The 15,643-nt window shown below is 44.7% G+C and overlaps 2 protein-coding genes across 2 annotated transcripts; one reads left to right on the forward strand and one right to left on the reverse strand.

The window, feature by feature from the left end:
- Window positions 1-6,232: 6,232 nt before the first annotated feature.
- On the forward strand, window positions 6,233-9,915 carry LOC124675728 (subtilisin-like protease SBT1.8). Its single transcript, XM_047211803.1, has 2 exons — window positions 6,233-7,883; window positions 8,884-9,915. Exons 1-2 carry the CDS (start codon window positions 6,233-6,235, stop codon window positions 9,543-9,545), a joined length of 2,313 nt encoding a protein of 770 aa, XP_047067759.1. The 3' UTR covers window positions 9,546-9,915.
- Window positions 9,916-11,535: 1,620 nt separating this feature from the next.
- Window positions 11,536-14,344, reverse strand: LOC124674502 (serine/threonine-protein kinase RIPK-like). Its single transcript, XM_047210547.1, has 5 exons — window positions 13,877-14,344; window positions 12,738-12,873; window positions 12,407-12,543; window positions 12,081-12,204; window positions 11,536-11,969 (listed from the first exon to the last, which is right to left on the reverse strand). The coding sequence occupies exons 1-5, from the start codon at window positions 14,258-14,260 to the stop codon at window positions 11,605-11,607; spliced, it is 1,146 nt and encodes a 381-aa protein (XP_047066503.1). The 5' UTR covers window positions 14,261-14,344; the 3' UTR covers window positions 11,536-11,604.
- Window positions 14,345-15,643: the final 1,299 nt, after the last annotated feature.

Raw genomic sequence — 15,643 nt, forward strand, 5'->3', positions numbered from 1 at the left:
CAACATGATGTAGTAAATTACACTGCAACATCGCAGTATTAACTATTCCCCCCGTCCACAAATAAATGTACATGCGGATTTTTCAAGATAAATTATGAAGTAAAGTAAAAAATGCATTGGGAGTAAACAGTTAAACTGTCACCACTCATGTCGCCGGTCGTTTCTCTGGGTACCATGTTGCATATTTTCCTCTCTACTGTATTAGTCAGCTCCACGTGCTTTGCGCGTTAAAATTAGTCATTATAACTAATAAACTCTCCGAACTTAAACCAAAATGGCGTTTGAGATTTTAAAATATGAGATAACTATGGCTTGCTGAAATATTGACACGTTCTCATGCTGAAATAGTGAAATGTAAACTGATGCTATGTGCTTGAACTTTTCACCTCTTACTCTTTTGTACCAACCAGAGCTCTAGCCGCATGGGCTCGGTCGCTCGGGCATTGGCAGGCACATGGGCCGTGAGTTTGTAGCCTAGTTTCGGTATGTGAACCCGGTAGCAGAGTGGGAAAACCCTATTTCCCGTCCACTAGCGGGATGTATCATGATAATCCTAGACATACGGATGGGTTGGCTTAGGGCATATACAATGGTGATACTGTAAGAGGTAGTTATAGGTGATTTTGGTGATGTGGAGAAAAGAGAATGATGAGAGAGAAGGAGGATATATGTAAAATTATAGATAGTCTATAGGCTTCTTACAGACAGCTTACAGATACCATTTTTGTTGTTGTATGAAGGGTGTCTATAACTTATACTCACATATAGTTATGACTAAAAATAAATAACTTATAGACAGACTATTGTATACACTGTTTATATCATCGTCTATAGATGATATGGAGTAGTATTAGAGACACCATCCATCTAAACGAATGTACATACCATTATGGAGACTTCGGTTGGCTGACTTTTGTTTCTCCCCTTAAATCACGGGCCACGTCCTGATGTTTTACGGGTTTTCCTATTTCCCGCTCCTTAGCGCGTTGAAACAACGCATCGCCTGAAGCGGAAGCAGGATGGACCAGCCTATTAGTTCGTTCAATGAATAAAGTAGGTACTATAAAGTTTTCTTTCGTTTCTGTACAATACATAAGACATACCGTAGTGGTGTCAGCTCCTCTGCTACTTGTGGAGACCAGGTATCAAATCCCCGTATAAGCATATACGCATATACTTTTTCCGAACTTAAACAAATATCAAAACTGAGCAAAATTTAAATCTGAGCGAATTTCAAAACCAGGCAAAATTTAAAATCAAAGAAAATTCCAAAAACGAGCAAAAATTAAATCTTAGCAAATTTCGAAACTGGGCAAAAATATAAATCAAAGCAAATTTCAAAACCGAACAAAATTTTTAATTTGTTTGAGTTTAAATTTGCTCGAATTCGAAAGTTGCTCCAACTTAAAATTTTCTCAAATTTAAAAAAAAATATTCAAAACGGGAAAAGAAAAAGCAGAAAAATCGAAAAAAGAAAAAAAACAATGAAAAGAAAAAACGGAACTGAAAGAAAACCAACCGCAAGAGAAAAAGAACCGATAAAACGCAAAAAATAGCAAAAATTAAATTTTAGCAAATTTCAAAACTGGGCAAAAATATAAATCTAAGAAAATTTCAAAACCGAACAAAAACTTAAATTTGTTTCAGTTTAAATTTGCTCGAATGCGAAAGTTGCTCCAACTTAAAATTTGCTTTAATTTAAAATTTGCCCGAATTTGAAAAATATATTCAAAACAGGAAAAGAAAAAGCAGAAAAAAATAAAAAATAAAACCAATGAAAAGAAAAAACGAAACCGAAAGAAAACCAATCGCAAGAGAAAAAGAACCGATAAAATGCAAAAAACAGCAAACCAACCTAGATGGGCCGTGGCCCGCTCACCCCCGCACGCGGGCGGGAGTTAATCCGCCCCGAGCTGGGCCTTAACAACTTTTCCGGAGGTGTAGCTTTACTCCACGTATCAAGCCCCGCCCTCGCTTGCGGAGACAAATGGACCGACCCAAGTACCTGGTGACTGACGTTTTTTTTTCCCGTTATTCAGCTCTCTTTTTCTTATTTTTAATGGGGTTTCTCAGTTCGGTCTGGTTTCTGTCGGCTTTCTGCTTTTTGAACTTTTTTTGAATTTGAAATTTTCTAAAATTTGAACTTTTCAGATTTGATTTTTTTAAAAATTGATTCTTTTAAATTGGAACTTTTCCAGATTTGTACTTTTTTGAAATTCGACCTTTTCTGAAATTTGAACTTTTTCTAAATTCTAACTTTCCCAGATTTGAAATATTTTGAAATTTGAACTTTTTCCAAATTTGAACTTTCTTCAGATTTGAACTTTTTCCGAAATTGGAACTTTTTTTATTTTAAACATTTAGAAATCTGTACAATTTTTGAAATCTAATCTTTTCCTGAAAATAATAGAAAAATAAAAAACAATACAGAGGATTGCTTACCCAGGCCGGCCCAAGAGGGACGCACGCGATGGACGGAGCGACTGAGCGAGGCATCACTTTCCCTTCCTAGCGATATGCGTGGTTGCTCCCACTAGCGAGCGGGCAATAGGCGCACCTAGCAGAGTGCCCTGCCTCGTCGCGGGAAAAACCTTTAGATCTCCCGTTAAGGGCTCGTTTGGCTGTTTGGACCAAACTTTTTCGGGTAAATATTTCCGGCGGGTAATAGGCAGAAAGAGGAGCAAACTCCCGGTATTATTTTTCCGACCTTCGGACTAGGGGCAAAATCTCCCCGGGAAAGGCCGCGATCCCGCCGGGTATCCGGTAACCAAACTAGCCTAATGGGGTACTTGGTCACGGCCCATTAGGGCGGTTTTTTATTTTTTCTGTTTTTTCGGCTCATGCGGTTTCTCACCTGTTTTCTGTTTTTTCCTTTTTCTGTTCTTCTTTTCTGATTGTTTTTTCAACATTTTAAAAAAGTGAATATTTTTAGAAATATGAACATTTTTTTAATTCTGAACTCTGAATAATTTATTTGAACAAAAAGTTTATAGCAATTTTTTTGGAACAATTTTTATTTAAACATTTTTTAAGTTTGAACATTTTTTTGCTAAAAATTGATTTTTTTCAAAATTGATTTTTTTTCAAAAAAAAGAAAAAGAAAATCTGGAGAAGAGGGTTACCTAGGCAGGCCCACCAGGGAAAGCTTCCAGTGCGTGCAATATTTCCTCACGCACTGGAGCGATGCATAGACGCGCCTCTCGTAGCGAGAGGAGGGGCGGGCATGAGAAATGAAAGACGTAAGTTAGGGCCGCCTAAGTAAGGCACCTAGGTTTGAATAGATGGAGCTATATCTAATTGTTTTTACACCCAGAGGCAACAACTATTGCTTGACATATGATGAGCTCAGTCAAGTGCACATGATCATTTTTCTTTTCTTTTTTGATAAAAAATATTAATATCGCAAAGATAGTAATTACACATAGCCTCTATAACAACTACATACCATAATGGTAGTACATATGCACATAGCTAAAAGAGAAAAAAAAAAGCTAAAAGAAGAAAAATCCCGCTATAGTGTTCCTGTTTTGACAACAGCAACACAAACACCACCATAACAGCACCTTAAATCCAAGTTTTCCAAAAGCGACGACTCCAAGAAGGAAATAGTGTACAAGCGTCATCCTCGTTCGATCGTAGATCTTAGGTTTTCACCCTGAAGAAAAGTCCCCGCTCTCAAAATAATGGCTTCAACAAAGCCATTGCAAGGCACAACTAGTTAAGACTAGACCTTGGATTTTCACCTTGAAAGGTGGGACATTGAACTTCTCTGGTGGTGACACCCCCGCTCATATGCTGTTTCTATGAATTTCAAAACTCCAATCAAGTTCACCATCAACGCAAAGCCTCGAACCACTAACACTAGTCCTCAAAACTTGGTTTCCATACCATTATCCGCATCTGGCTTCACCACGGAACCAACAAAGATGTGTCCCATTATGGAAATTGATAGAAGAGCTTCGCCCCGTTCCCTCCTGAAACTAAATGGTCAGAAAAAAATGGGAACGCAAAACCCAATACCATCTGATCCAGCAATCTCCATTAATGACTTGGCCAAGGGAGTTCGCCGGTGGAGCCTTCCAAAACTCGACACTCCGGCTGATCAAAGAGGATAAGCATCTAGTAGATCTTCATCTTGAAGCGAGAGGAATACTAGGACTGTCAACTTACTTCTTTGATGCAGACGAACATACCCCCACGCCTCTATCCGCTGCACATCGACAATGAAGGATGTTCAGAATCTCCACCATAGTAGGAAACAACAAGCGCACCAGCGACATATGAGCAAGGTGGTCCCCACTATCGCTGCACAACCAGCCATCACCACAGGGCCGGCGATGTACCTGCAGCAGTAGCGGCCTGCACGACCCAGATCGAGCCAGCACGCTGCACATATCAAGCCCGCCCAACAGGACGCCGACGATCGTCGTGAATCCGCAGTCTAGACCATCGCATCCAGTCGCTAGCCTATCGCATGCGTTGATCGTCGAGAGCGCCACCACTGCGCACCAACTGGAGCTTCACCTCCACAAAGAGAGGATCCACCTTCTACGCCTCCCCTCCAGCTTTCGCAACTGGGCGCCACCACCATCGCTGGCACCAGAGGTGGCAACGACCTGAGGAGCCACGAGAGGGAGGTCTTGCGCTGGGCTGTTGCCCTCCGGAGCCACCGCCGCGCGGGCGACCACGAAGGAGGGAGGGGTGGCCCGGGAGGAAGATAGAGGGGGCGGCTAGGAGTGAGAGGATGCTTGGAATTAAACTTTCAAAATTGTGCAAATGGTGTCCAATCAATGGTAGAAATTTGTTTCTGGTCATCTCCCTTGCCTACTTTTCCCTCCTTCTTTACGCTCTCTTTCTTTCCTTTTTCTTGTGAGGTAGCGACCTCCTCTGCAAGCTACAACTTCACTTTTAAGGCTACCAATTTCCTAGCTTCGTAGCATCCGAACCTATGTGGACCTGCAGAGAAGTATATTGAGGCATATCATCGACCATGCCCTAATTAAATTCGTGCAAGTTATTGGAATGACGTAGAAAAAGGTACATGCTACTGAATCCTACTATCTTGGGCCGTCAGATGGTGTCCAATTAACGATAGAAATTGGTTTATGGTGCTTGGAATAAAACTTTCAAAATTGGCACACTATATAGGTGTATAGATGTTGTAAAGTTTCACGGAGAATATAGAAAACAATAAAATTTTCTACGATATCAAATGCATACAATATGAAAAAAATATTTCATGATAATTCAAATAATATAAATTTTGCATGGTATATATTCATATCTTTTGTTAATATACATGATTACTCTTTATAAAGATTGATTTTGGCTAAATTTGTATGCAACCTATTTTAGGTAGGAGGGAATATCATTTTCTTATCTCTGTATTTTGATTTTAATGACGTCACCCACTTGGAAGCTTTAAATGCTAAAATAATGATGGTTCAAATCTTACCCACTTAGTAGGAAATATGAAAAACTAATGCTATAAAACACTTTAAATGAAAAATCTATTTGGGTCGTTCTTTACATGTCCTGCTAACTAACCAAATTATATTTAATAGTTACATGTCTAACATATGATACTGGCGAGATTATATCATACCGTTGAATCCACAATATTCTTCTTATATGCAAAAAACGTATTTTCTATTAGTGCACTGGGACACAATACTATTTGCACTTTTACAAAAAAAAACAAAGTTTCTCTTTTGATAATCTCTACAAGTGTATGAGGATAATTATGATGGGTTTTTTTATTGTAGATATTAATGTAGTAGTATTTCGAAACTAAGAGAGCAAGATGAAGTTGTCGGTCATCAAATGGAAATGATAAATAACCAAAGATACACCTGATTAGCAAATTATTACATGCAAAAGTCACTTGTAATGACATTGCAAAGAAAGGTGAGCCAACACAAACTTATTCACCACTTACAAACACCCAAAATAATAATTAAACATTCTAATCCTGGAGAAGTTGCCTCACTCCTTAATCATCTCAACCAGCATATTCTCCCAAAAAGGTCAATTTGTAAAAAAAATTGCTGAAAACTTTCCATGGATCACTCATGCCTATCCACCAAAAAGCCCTCCAAACCTCGCTAAAGCCCTGCACAAGGGCCCCGTCACCCCACATCGCACAAGGTCATTATCACCAGCATCTCAGTCTGCCTCGCACTCCCTCCTTCCACCTCACTCCCAAATCCCAGATTCCCCACTCAACTCAACAATGGAGGACGCCCAGCTCCTCCTCTGTGGTGTTCTCGTCCTCCTTGTAAGCCACTCGCTTGCCAATGTCAATGGTGACTCCGACGTCTCCACCAGCAGCAGCACGAAGACCTACATCGTGTTCATGGACCCGTCGAGCATGCCGGCGGCGCACCCGTCCCCGGCACATTGGCACGCCGCGCACCTACAGTCCCTGTCCATCGACCCGGCGCGCAGCCTTCTCTACTCCTACTCCTCAGCTGCCCACGGCTTCGCGGCGGCGCTGCTCCCGCACCATCTGCCGCTCCTCCGTGGTAGCCCCGGAGTGCTGCAGGTCGTGCCGGACACACTGTTCCAGCTCCACACCACGCGCACCCCTGAGTTCTTGGGGCTGCTCTCCCCGGCTTACCAGCCGGCCATCCACAACCTGGACGCGGCCTCGCACGACGTGGTCATAGGGGTTCTTGATACCGGCATCTGGCCGGATTCGCCGAGTCTCGCGGACGGCGACCTACCGCCGCCGCCCGCGCATTGGAAGGGGGTGTGCGAGGCTGGCGTAGACTTCCCGCCGAGCTCGTGCGGGAGGAAGCTGGTGGGCGCACGGAGCTTTTCGCGGGGCTTCCGCGCCGCGACCGCCGGCCGCGGGAGAATGGGTGCCGGGAGGCGGTCGGCGCGAGACAGGGACGGGCATGGGACGCACACGGCGACCACTGCGGCAGGCGCGGCGGTGGCGAACGCGAGCCTCTTTGGGTACGCCACGGGCACGGCACGCGGAATGGCGCCCGGGGTACGCGTAGCGGCGTACAAGGTGTGCTGGCCGGAGGGGTGCCTCGGCTCTGACATCCTTGCGGGCATCGACGCCGCCGTGGCCGACGGGGTGGGCGTGCTGTCCCTGTCCCTCGGCGGCGGCGCCGCGCCCTACTTCCGGGACACCGTGGCGGTGGGCGCCTTCGGTGCTACGGCGGCTGGCGTGTTCGTGGCCTGCTCGGCGGGCAACTCTGGCCCGTCCGGCGCCACGGTCGCCAACTCCGCGCCGTGGGTCGCCACCGTCGGCGCGGGCACGCTGGACCGCGACTTCCCGGCGTACGTCACGCTCCCGACCGGGGCGCGTCTGGCCGGCGTGTCCCTCTACGCAGGTCCCGCCCAGTCCGCCCGCCCCGTCATGCTCCCTCTCGTTTACGGCGGCAGCGGCGACAATGCGAGCAAGCTCTGTCTCTCGGGCACGCTGGACCCGGCCTCCGTGCGCGGCAAGATTGTGCTCTGCGACCGCGGCGTCAACGCGCGTGTGGAGAAGGGCGCCGTCGTGAAGGCCGCTGGCGGCGCCGGGATGGTGCTGGCCAACACGGCGGCGAGCGGGGAGGAGCTCGTCGCGGACAGCCACCTACTCCCGGCCGTGGCGGTGGGGAAGCTGACCGGTGACAAGATACGGGACTACGCCGCGCGCGGTGGCAAGCCGATGGCAATGCTAAGTTTCGGCGGCACCATTCTTGGCGTCCGGCCGTCGCCCGTCGTGGCGGCATTCAGCTCTCGCGGGCCGAACACCGTCGTGCCCGACGTCCTAAAGCCGGACATGATTGGTCCGGGGGTGAACATTCTGGCAGGGTGGACCGGCGTCGCGGGGCCCACCGGGCTCGCCAAAGACGGCCGCCGGACTCGCTTCAACATCATCTCCGGTCAGTGTCTATCGAGCCCATGCATTTTCAAGATTCAGTCTCTTCTCATAGGGAATTGTCATGTTGTTAGTATTATGTTTGGAATTACTCATTTACTGCTCCCACAAATTGACAATTCATAGACCATTACTTTGGTTTGTTGTGAAAAGGGAGCCATTTCATTTCAACTTTGGTTTGTTGTTGGAAGAAACAGACAGCACTTGCTTTCACTGCCTTTTGCCAGGAGTGCACATGTAATGGTCTAGACTAGATGTGAAATCTTTCAAAGGCGACATCAGCAAAGACAAGTTACTTTTTTTTACTTTAGCTCCTTTCGAGTAAAAGTAAGACACTGCATGAGCCCAAGAGATACTCCTGGTTTGAGTCTACTTCTAACATGGTATCCCAGATCTTGTGAAATTGGTAGCGGTTTCATTATCCACACTCGAGTTTCGTGAGATATCATTGAATAGTAGTCTGAATAATGCAACTAGTTGCGGAATGTTTCCTCTCAGTTGCTGCTTCAGTTTTTCTCTTCTGGCTCAGCTGTTCGATTCTGAATTTTAATGCTGTGTGTTGCATCGCCAGTGATATATGCTTGATGTGGATGTTGACTTTTTTTACAGACTTCTTTTATAGGATAACTTTGGAGGTGCTGTTGAATTCTGGGGACAAAAAACTTGTATAAGTAAATGCAATTTATGTTCCAATGCTGCTCATTTTTTTCTACTTTACTACTCCCATCGTTCCATAATATAACCAATGTACTCTATATTGGTAAAATCTTATATCATTGGACGGAGGGGGTATTTTATTGTAGCATGCTAGTGCTTAAATAATCCGTATGTCATATGGTACATGTAGTTCATTATATAGTGTTACACGCTGATATCAGCTAAGCAGAAAGCCTGGAACTGATATGTCTCAGCAATATGGTTATGTTCTTCAGTAATGATGATATGGTTACTATATAAAGACCTGTTATTTATTTGATCTTGATCAACGCTTTTGATTCATGCAGGGACATCGATGTCTTGCCCTCACATTAGTGGAGTTGCTGCACTCCTCAAAGCCGCACACCCTAACTGGAGCCCTGCCGCCATCAAGTCGGCACTGATGACCACCTCATACATTGTCGACAACACAAACTCCTCCCTTCGGGATGCTGCAGGAAGCTTACCTGCAACCCCATTTGCTTTCGGTGCGGGCCATGTCAACCCACAGAAAGCGCTCTCTCCGGGCCTTGTATATGACATCTCTACCAACGACTATGTTGTCTTCCTCTGCTCTCTGGACTACAGTGAGACACATATCCGAGTAATAACCAAGATGTCCAACATCTCATGTCCACGAAAATCCCGTCCAGGTGATCTCAACTATCCATCATTTTCAGTCGTTTTCAAGAAGAAACCAAAGCACGTTATGAGGTATAGGAGGGAGCTAACCAATGTTGGTCCAGCAATGTCGGTTTACAATGTGAAGGTCAGCAGCCCTGCATCTGTTAGTGTTACAGTTACACCATCAAAACTTTTATTCAAGAAGGTGGGGCAAAAGCAGAGGTACTACGTCACCTTTGAATCGAAGGCTAGCCCAAGCCACGCAAAACCAGATTTTGGTTGGATATCATGGGTGGGTAATGAACATGTCGTTCGCAGTCCTGTCGCGTATACATGGAAGATGTGAGGACAGCAAGTTCAAGTCTTCATGATGTTTTAGTCATGTTCAGGAGAAGATGAAAGATAGATAGCTTGATGTAATTTGCCGATGGCTTCACAAAGAGAATCTGCGTGAAGCTCCCAACTGCAAACCTTGAGTTCTTTCTTCCTAGTGCCGGTCACTCACCGAACTTCACTTTCCCTTTAGTTACTAGTTGCCTGGCGAGAAGCTCGTGTGCTAATAACATGTGAGGTTTCTATTTCTTTTTTCTAGTTGATGCCTGGAAGCACCCGAACTGAAATGGGTCGATTGTTTGATTGAAATGTGTAATTTATGCCCATCCTGGTGCTCGTGAACTAATGCAGAATAACATGATTTGATTTGATTTCTCTGGTTATGAGGTTAACTGGAACTGTATGTTTGCATCAACATGTTTTGTTTGGACTATTTTCATCAGATAAGCATTGCATGCAAATCCATTGATGGCAGTTGTGAGTATTACCAGTTAGCAGAAGTTCAGAACCCAGTTGGTCTCAAACAGAAGGCCTGAACTCTGGAATGAGGTCAAGTAGCCTGGTAGCAAGAAAAAAATCAGGAAATTCTTCTTGGAATTTGTTGAGTGGTGAACTTTGAATTTTGTTCGGCGAGGCATTAGATTCTGAATCGAAGTTGCCATGGCTGTGCTTGAGCAGAGCTAATCTATGTGAGCTTGACAAGTGACTATTCAGCTTCATGAGTTTTGAAACACCACATACTGACGGAAATATCTCTTTTTGTAAGAAATTGGAAGCTTCATCATCCCTGCATCAGAGATGCAAATGTCCAGCAAACATAGCCACAACGACAAATGTCACTCAGAACATCTCTATTCGTCAAAACTTGTCATAAATATATACCAGAAATGTTTATCATTGGCATTTTTGGAATATTAAAGATATGGTTATGTTGCCAGTCCATGTCGCTGTGGGCAGGGGGTGCTCAGGAAAACCCTAGTCACCACCATCCCCATCTCCCCTCACCGCGACTGACTCTGCCTCTGCCGGGCGGCGCCAGGTAAAGGCCGCTCGGTAGATGATGACAACTGGCTCTTTACCTCTCCCAGTAGTAAATTCACTTCTCTATTCACCAATAGATACATTGTTTACGTGTTAAGTTTTTCAAAAAAGTGGTGTTATTTTGGGTAGTTCTAGATTTACCATATATGGAGATAAATAACAGATTTTGACAGAAGGGTGAAATTACTGCACCTAGTGGATGAATACAATGAATAAGTTAGTAATATTATTTTATTTATTTTTCTAAAATTATTGTATGCTTAATTTCAGTTAATTAATATGCATAGACACGTATAAAGTGTAACCGATGGGATGTTACACGTCATCATTAATAGTCATTTTTTCTCCGGTGAATAACCTGCCATAGGGGATGTCTTAGGTAGGGAGAGAAGTTCTCACGATAGCTGCAGAAGTAGTAAATCAATTGACATCAATCCTTTTTACGTGAAAAACTTCTCAACTTGGGAGAAAAAACCACGGGCTGAAGTCAACCAAATCTTCTTCCACTATTATTAATTGGGGATATAACTTGTTCTTCTCTAGAGAGCATTAGAGGATATCATACATCAATATATACATGGATTTTGGGTGCCAACAACAAGATTTGGAACACAAGACTTAGAGATAGAAGCAATCTCACCAAATACGGTGGAACTACAGCTAGAAGGAGATATCGTCTTGACAACCTTATGGGAAGCGCCCAGTAATTGATTTGAGCTTCTCCTTCATTTTTTTTTGTTTTTCTTTTCTAGTCTAATAACATGAATTTTCGTCACTTCATCTAATGACGACTAGGTGGGAGGCTTATCCTCTCTCTCTCTCTCTCCTCTCATGTGCAATGTACAAAATGATCCTCGGTCATATCCCAATGAGGAGTGAGCTCTTGCACCTATTTGGACCACCTCGAAGGGTTGATAAGGCCACTTCTCACAGCCCACATGAGGAGGATACCCAACACTTAATGAAGTTAACATGCATAGACTAATTATATAAACTGTATCTGATGGTATGTTACACATCATCGTTAAAAGTCATTTGTTCTCCGATGGCACAATGTAGACGAACGGTTCGATGGCGACATCGTCCATGGCGAGCAACAACTCCAGAGCCTCCACGACGACCGACATCAGTGGCCGCGACTTTGGGCTGACACTTAGGCACTGATACGCCATAGCTGCGGCCTTCTGGACAGCTAGACGCGAGTATTGTCCATCTAGGCTCTTGTCGATGGCGCGGTCTAGTCGGCGTGAGGAGTCGTGCAATAAGTACGGCTGTGCCCACTCGATGAGGCTTTGCTCTCGGGGTGGCCGGTTCTTGTCAACCACCTTCCGCCCCGTCAGGAGCTCCAACAACACCACACCAAAGCTATACACATCGCTCTTCGTTGTAAGATGACCTAGCAAAAAAACATGTTTCAAGGAATTATGCACCCTTTTAGTTTTGAAGGTGGTTTTATATGAATCTTAGACATACACAAATTATACATAGTTTCATCAGATATATGTACCGGTCATGATGTACTCTGGTGCAGCGTAGCCTTGTGTACCTATGACTCGTGTGGAGACATGTGTCTCTTCTCCGTCGGGCCCATCCTTGGCTAGACCAAAATCAGAAAGCTTCGCATTGTAATTCTACAAAATTATACAAGTCATTTGGCACTTCTTAGAAACGTTGCATTCTTTGTGATAGTATGTCCCCATATTCACTTTTTTATTCTTAGGTAGAAGCTTTTATTGATTTTCTTGTGTCAAAGTGATGCAAGGCGATTTCCTTATGGTCGTAGTTTAGTTACAGTCGTAGCTTGCACGTATAATCGATTAATCACGTACGTACCGTGTCAAGCAGTATGTTGGAGGTCTTGAAGTCACGATAGATGACGGGCTTGGTGGCGTCATGGAGGAAGGCCAAACCTTTGGCGGCTCCAATGGCGATCTTCAGCCGTGTTGACCACGGCAACGACGCAGAGTACTCTGCAGTTTCCCAACGACAGAAGCATTGCCATTAGAAGCAACGAATGGAGAACTAAACGTGATTTCAGCTTTAATCTTTGATTAAACATGAACAAATTAATAGCTAGTTCTCAAGTATCATTATTATTAATTTTAGAGAACTTATGAATTAAGCGGTTATAATACGAAGTAAGATTCCGTAGAATTGGACTTACTCTTGAAAAGATGCTTCTCGAGACTGCCTCTTGCCATGAACTCGTAGACGAGGAGTCTGTGCTCATCCTCGTAGCAGTATCCGATCAGCTTGACGAGGTGAGGATGCCTTAGTTGTCCCAGAAGAACGACTTCAGCCTGCACCATTAGGACAAAATCATGTGTCCATTTTTTTTTTTGCAAGAGGTAATCTTGTGTCCACATTTAGGTCAAAGCAATACCATGCGGCCTGAATTTCGTAGCTACGGCAAACAGCTGCTAACCCCTGCTTCTGTGCACTACTTCGTTCGTTACATAAAATAATTACATTGGATTCTAATACATTTAAATTTTAACAAATTTAAAATAATTTTCATGAAATGAAAGGGAGGAAGTAAAATTTATTCTGTCCAGCTTTGAGGAGTTTGAATTAGGATATGCCCAAAAGCCAAGTCAATTAGTGTCCTGAAAATCTGGATTATGGAAGGAACATTGCGGAAAAATAGGAACTATTAGTATACACCAACATGATGCAAGGCTTGCTGTTCTCCACTGGGCCTAGCAATCTCCACTTTAAAACTTTAAATTCAAGGTTTTAAAACTTTGGTGTCTAATGAAGGCTTAATATTATTTTAGTGGGACGTGACAGTCCTGTCGATGGCGAGGCACCAGTGGTGATTTCGTCGAGACCCGCTGAGTTAGTTTCTTAGACGCAGTCTTTTGAAGGTGCTCATAAAGGTAGAATGTGTGTGCGTTTATAGTTGTGAGTATATGTACGTATTTGTAAGTGTATGTATATGTACTATGTTTCAAGAAAAAAAACAGAAATTTACGATTTTGAAAAGAGGATAGAAACTTATATCTCGTGCAAATATATCACTAAATTGAAGGAGAAAAAAATCAAAAGGAAGTTATCTCTTTCGTGGAATTTTATCACTTTCACGACACCACATGGAAGACCACGTTTGACGGGCGTTGGGAAACTCTAAATTAGTCCACGAGCAATATCGCGTTTGTACCTCAAAACAAAATTGCATTTAGTAAGACGGGTGAGTAATTGTGTAGTACTCCATGTACATAAGTAGAATTGTAATTGTGTAGTACTGCATGTACACAAGTAGACAAGTAGAACTGAGTAGTATGGAAGTAGTAGTGAATTTACCAGCCACTCCTTGTGCCCCTGCGAGCCCTCGAGGTCGAGCAGCTTGACGGCGACTGCCTGCGCGCGCACGCCGGGCTTGAGCCGCTCGTCGACGTAGCCCTTGTAGACCGGGCCGAAGCCACCCTCGCCGACGAAGTTGCTGGTGGAGAAGTCCCGCGTCGCCGTCCGGAGCTCATCCACCGTGAACGCCTCCACGCCGGACCCCGCCAACGACATGGACAGGTCCTCCGGCGACGGCATCATGCCGCTGCCGGCCGTCTTCATCGGGCCGTCGACGTCATCGTCTGGTAGCGGCGCCGGTTTGGGCGGCCGGCCGGAGTCGTCGCCATGGTGCGAGCTGAAGCAGCCGAGGCCGAGCAGTGCGCTCCACGACGTCTTCACCATTGCGCGTGGCCAACGGCGCTTGAACGCGTTGACTGGATTGGCTGGAGGGGCTAATAATAGTGGGAATTTGTAGGAGTGGTTGCTTCAGTTGTCATCGGCATCAATCAAGGGACTGAATGGTTTGGTTTGGTTCGGTTTGGTTGGGGGAGAGTAGGGTGGCCTTTTGACCCGGCGAAGAATGATCAATCCTGCTTGATTAGTTTGGGGATGTACATGTTTCCCTATGGAATGGAGTGGCATTCATAATGAGATGTCATGGTATGTATTGCCACTTTGACACATTACTACAGTATTTTTTTTTTTTGCTTTCAAATGGGAAGCATATATAGCTTCAGCCTCTGCATCGACTACCGCGGAGTAATTTTTTTTTCTGTTACCGGATTACAAGGACGACAATTTTTTTCCGATAAAGAGCATATATTAATATCGCGGAGATACCAATTACACTCAGCCTCTGCAACAACATCATACCCTAATGGCATAAAGGATGCACACAGCCAAAAAAGAGAAAAGAATTACAAAAAAAGGGTCCCGCTACAGAGATTCATAACTTGAAACAGCAACACTAAGAGCATCTCCAGTCGCGTCCCCCAAATGAGGTTTGGGGAACCGCGGACAAGAAATGGAGAAAAAAGTTGTCCAGTCGCGTCCCCCAAAGCTAATTAGCGCCTCATTTTGTGTCCGGTCCACATGCATGCATGCAGCCCCTAGTCCCCACATGCTAGTCTCTTTCCCCACACTTTCTCTCACCTACTTTTCCCACATGGGGTGGTTCCCTCTATTAAAATGCATGCATCCGGACGCTGTTTGAGGGACGCGGCTGGGAAGGGTCTCTTTTTTTGTACAGATTTTTGGTCTCTTTTTGTCCGGCGCGGTCCCAAACGTGCCCCAAATCATTTGTGCCGGACGCTTTTTGAGGGACGCGACTGGAGATGCTCTAACACCACCAAGACAACACCAAAAGATCAGCTTCACCATAAGCGACGCCTCCAATAAGGAAACAGTGCACAAACGTTGTCGTCGCCCGATCATAGATCTTAGGTTTTCACCCTGAAGAAAGTCATCTCTCTCAAAACAATGCATTCAACAAGAATATTGCCAGGCACAACCAATTAAGGCCAGACATTGGGCTTTCACCCTGAAAGATAAGACTCTGAACTTCTCCTGTGCGATCGCCCCCACATACCAGCTGCTTGTTTCAAGTCACGAAGCACCAAGCCAATTCCACCTCACCACCAAGATCCGACCATCATAGCTATTCCACCGATCTTGGCTTGATGACCTTCTCCGCTAGCACCATGGAAAGAAAACGAACTCCATGATATTAACAGCCAGCAGAGCTTCGAAGCGCTCCCTGTGAAGCCAAACGGTCAGATAAAAAAA

Source organism: Lolium rigidum, chromosome 7, assembly GCF_022539505.1.
Source record: "Lolium rigidum isolate FL_2022 chromosome 7, APGP_CSIRO_Lrig_0.1, whole genome shotgun sequence".
In the NCBI taxonomy this organism is placed as follows: Eukaryota; Viridiplantae; Streptophyta; class Magnoliopsida; order Poales; family Poaceae; genus Lolium; species Lolium rigidum.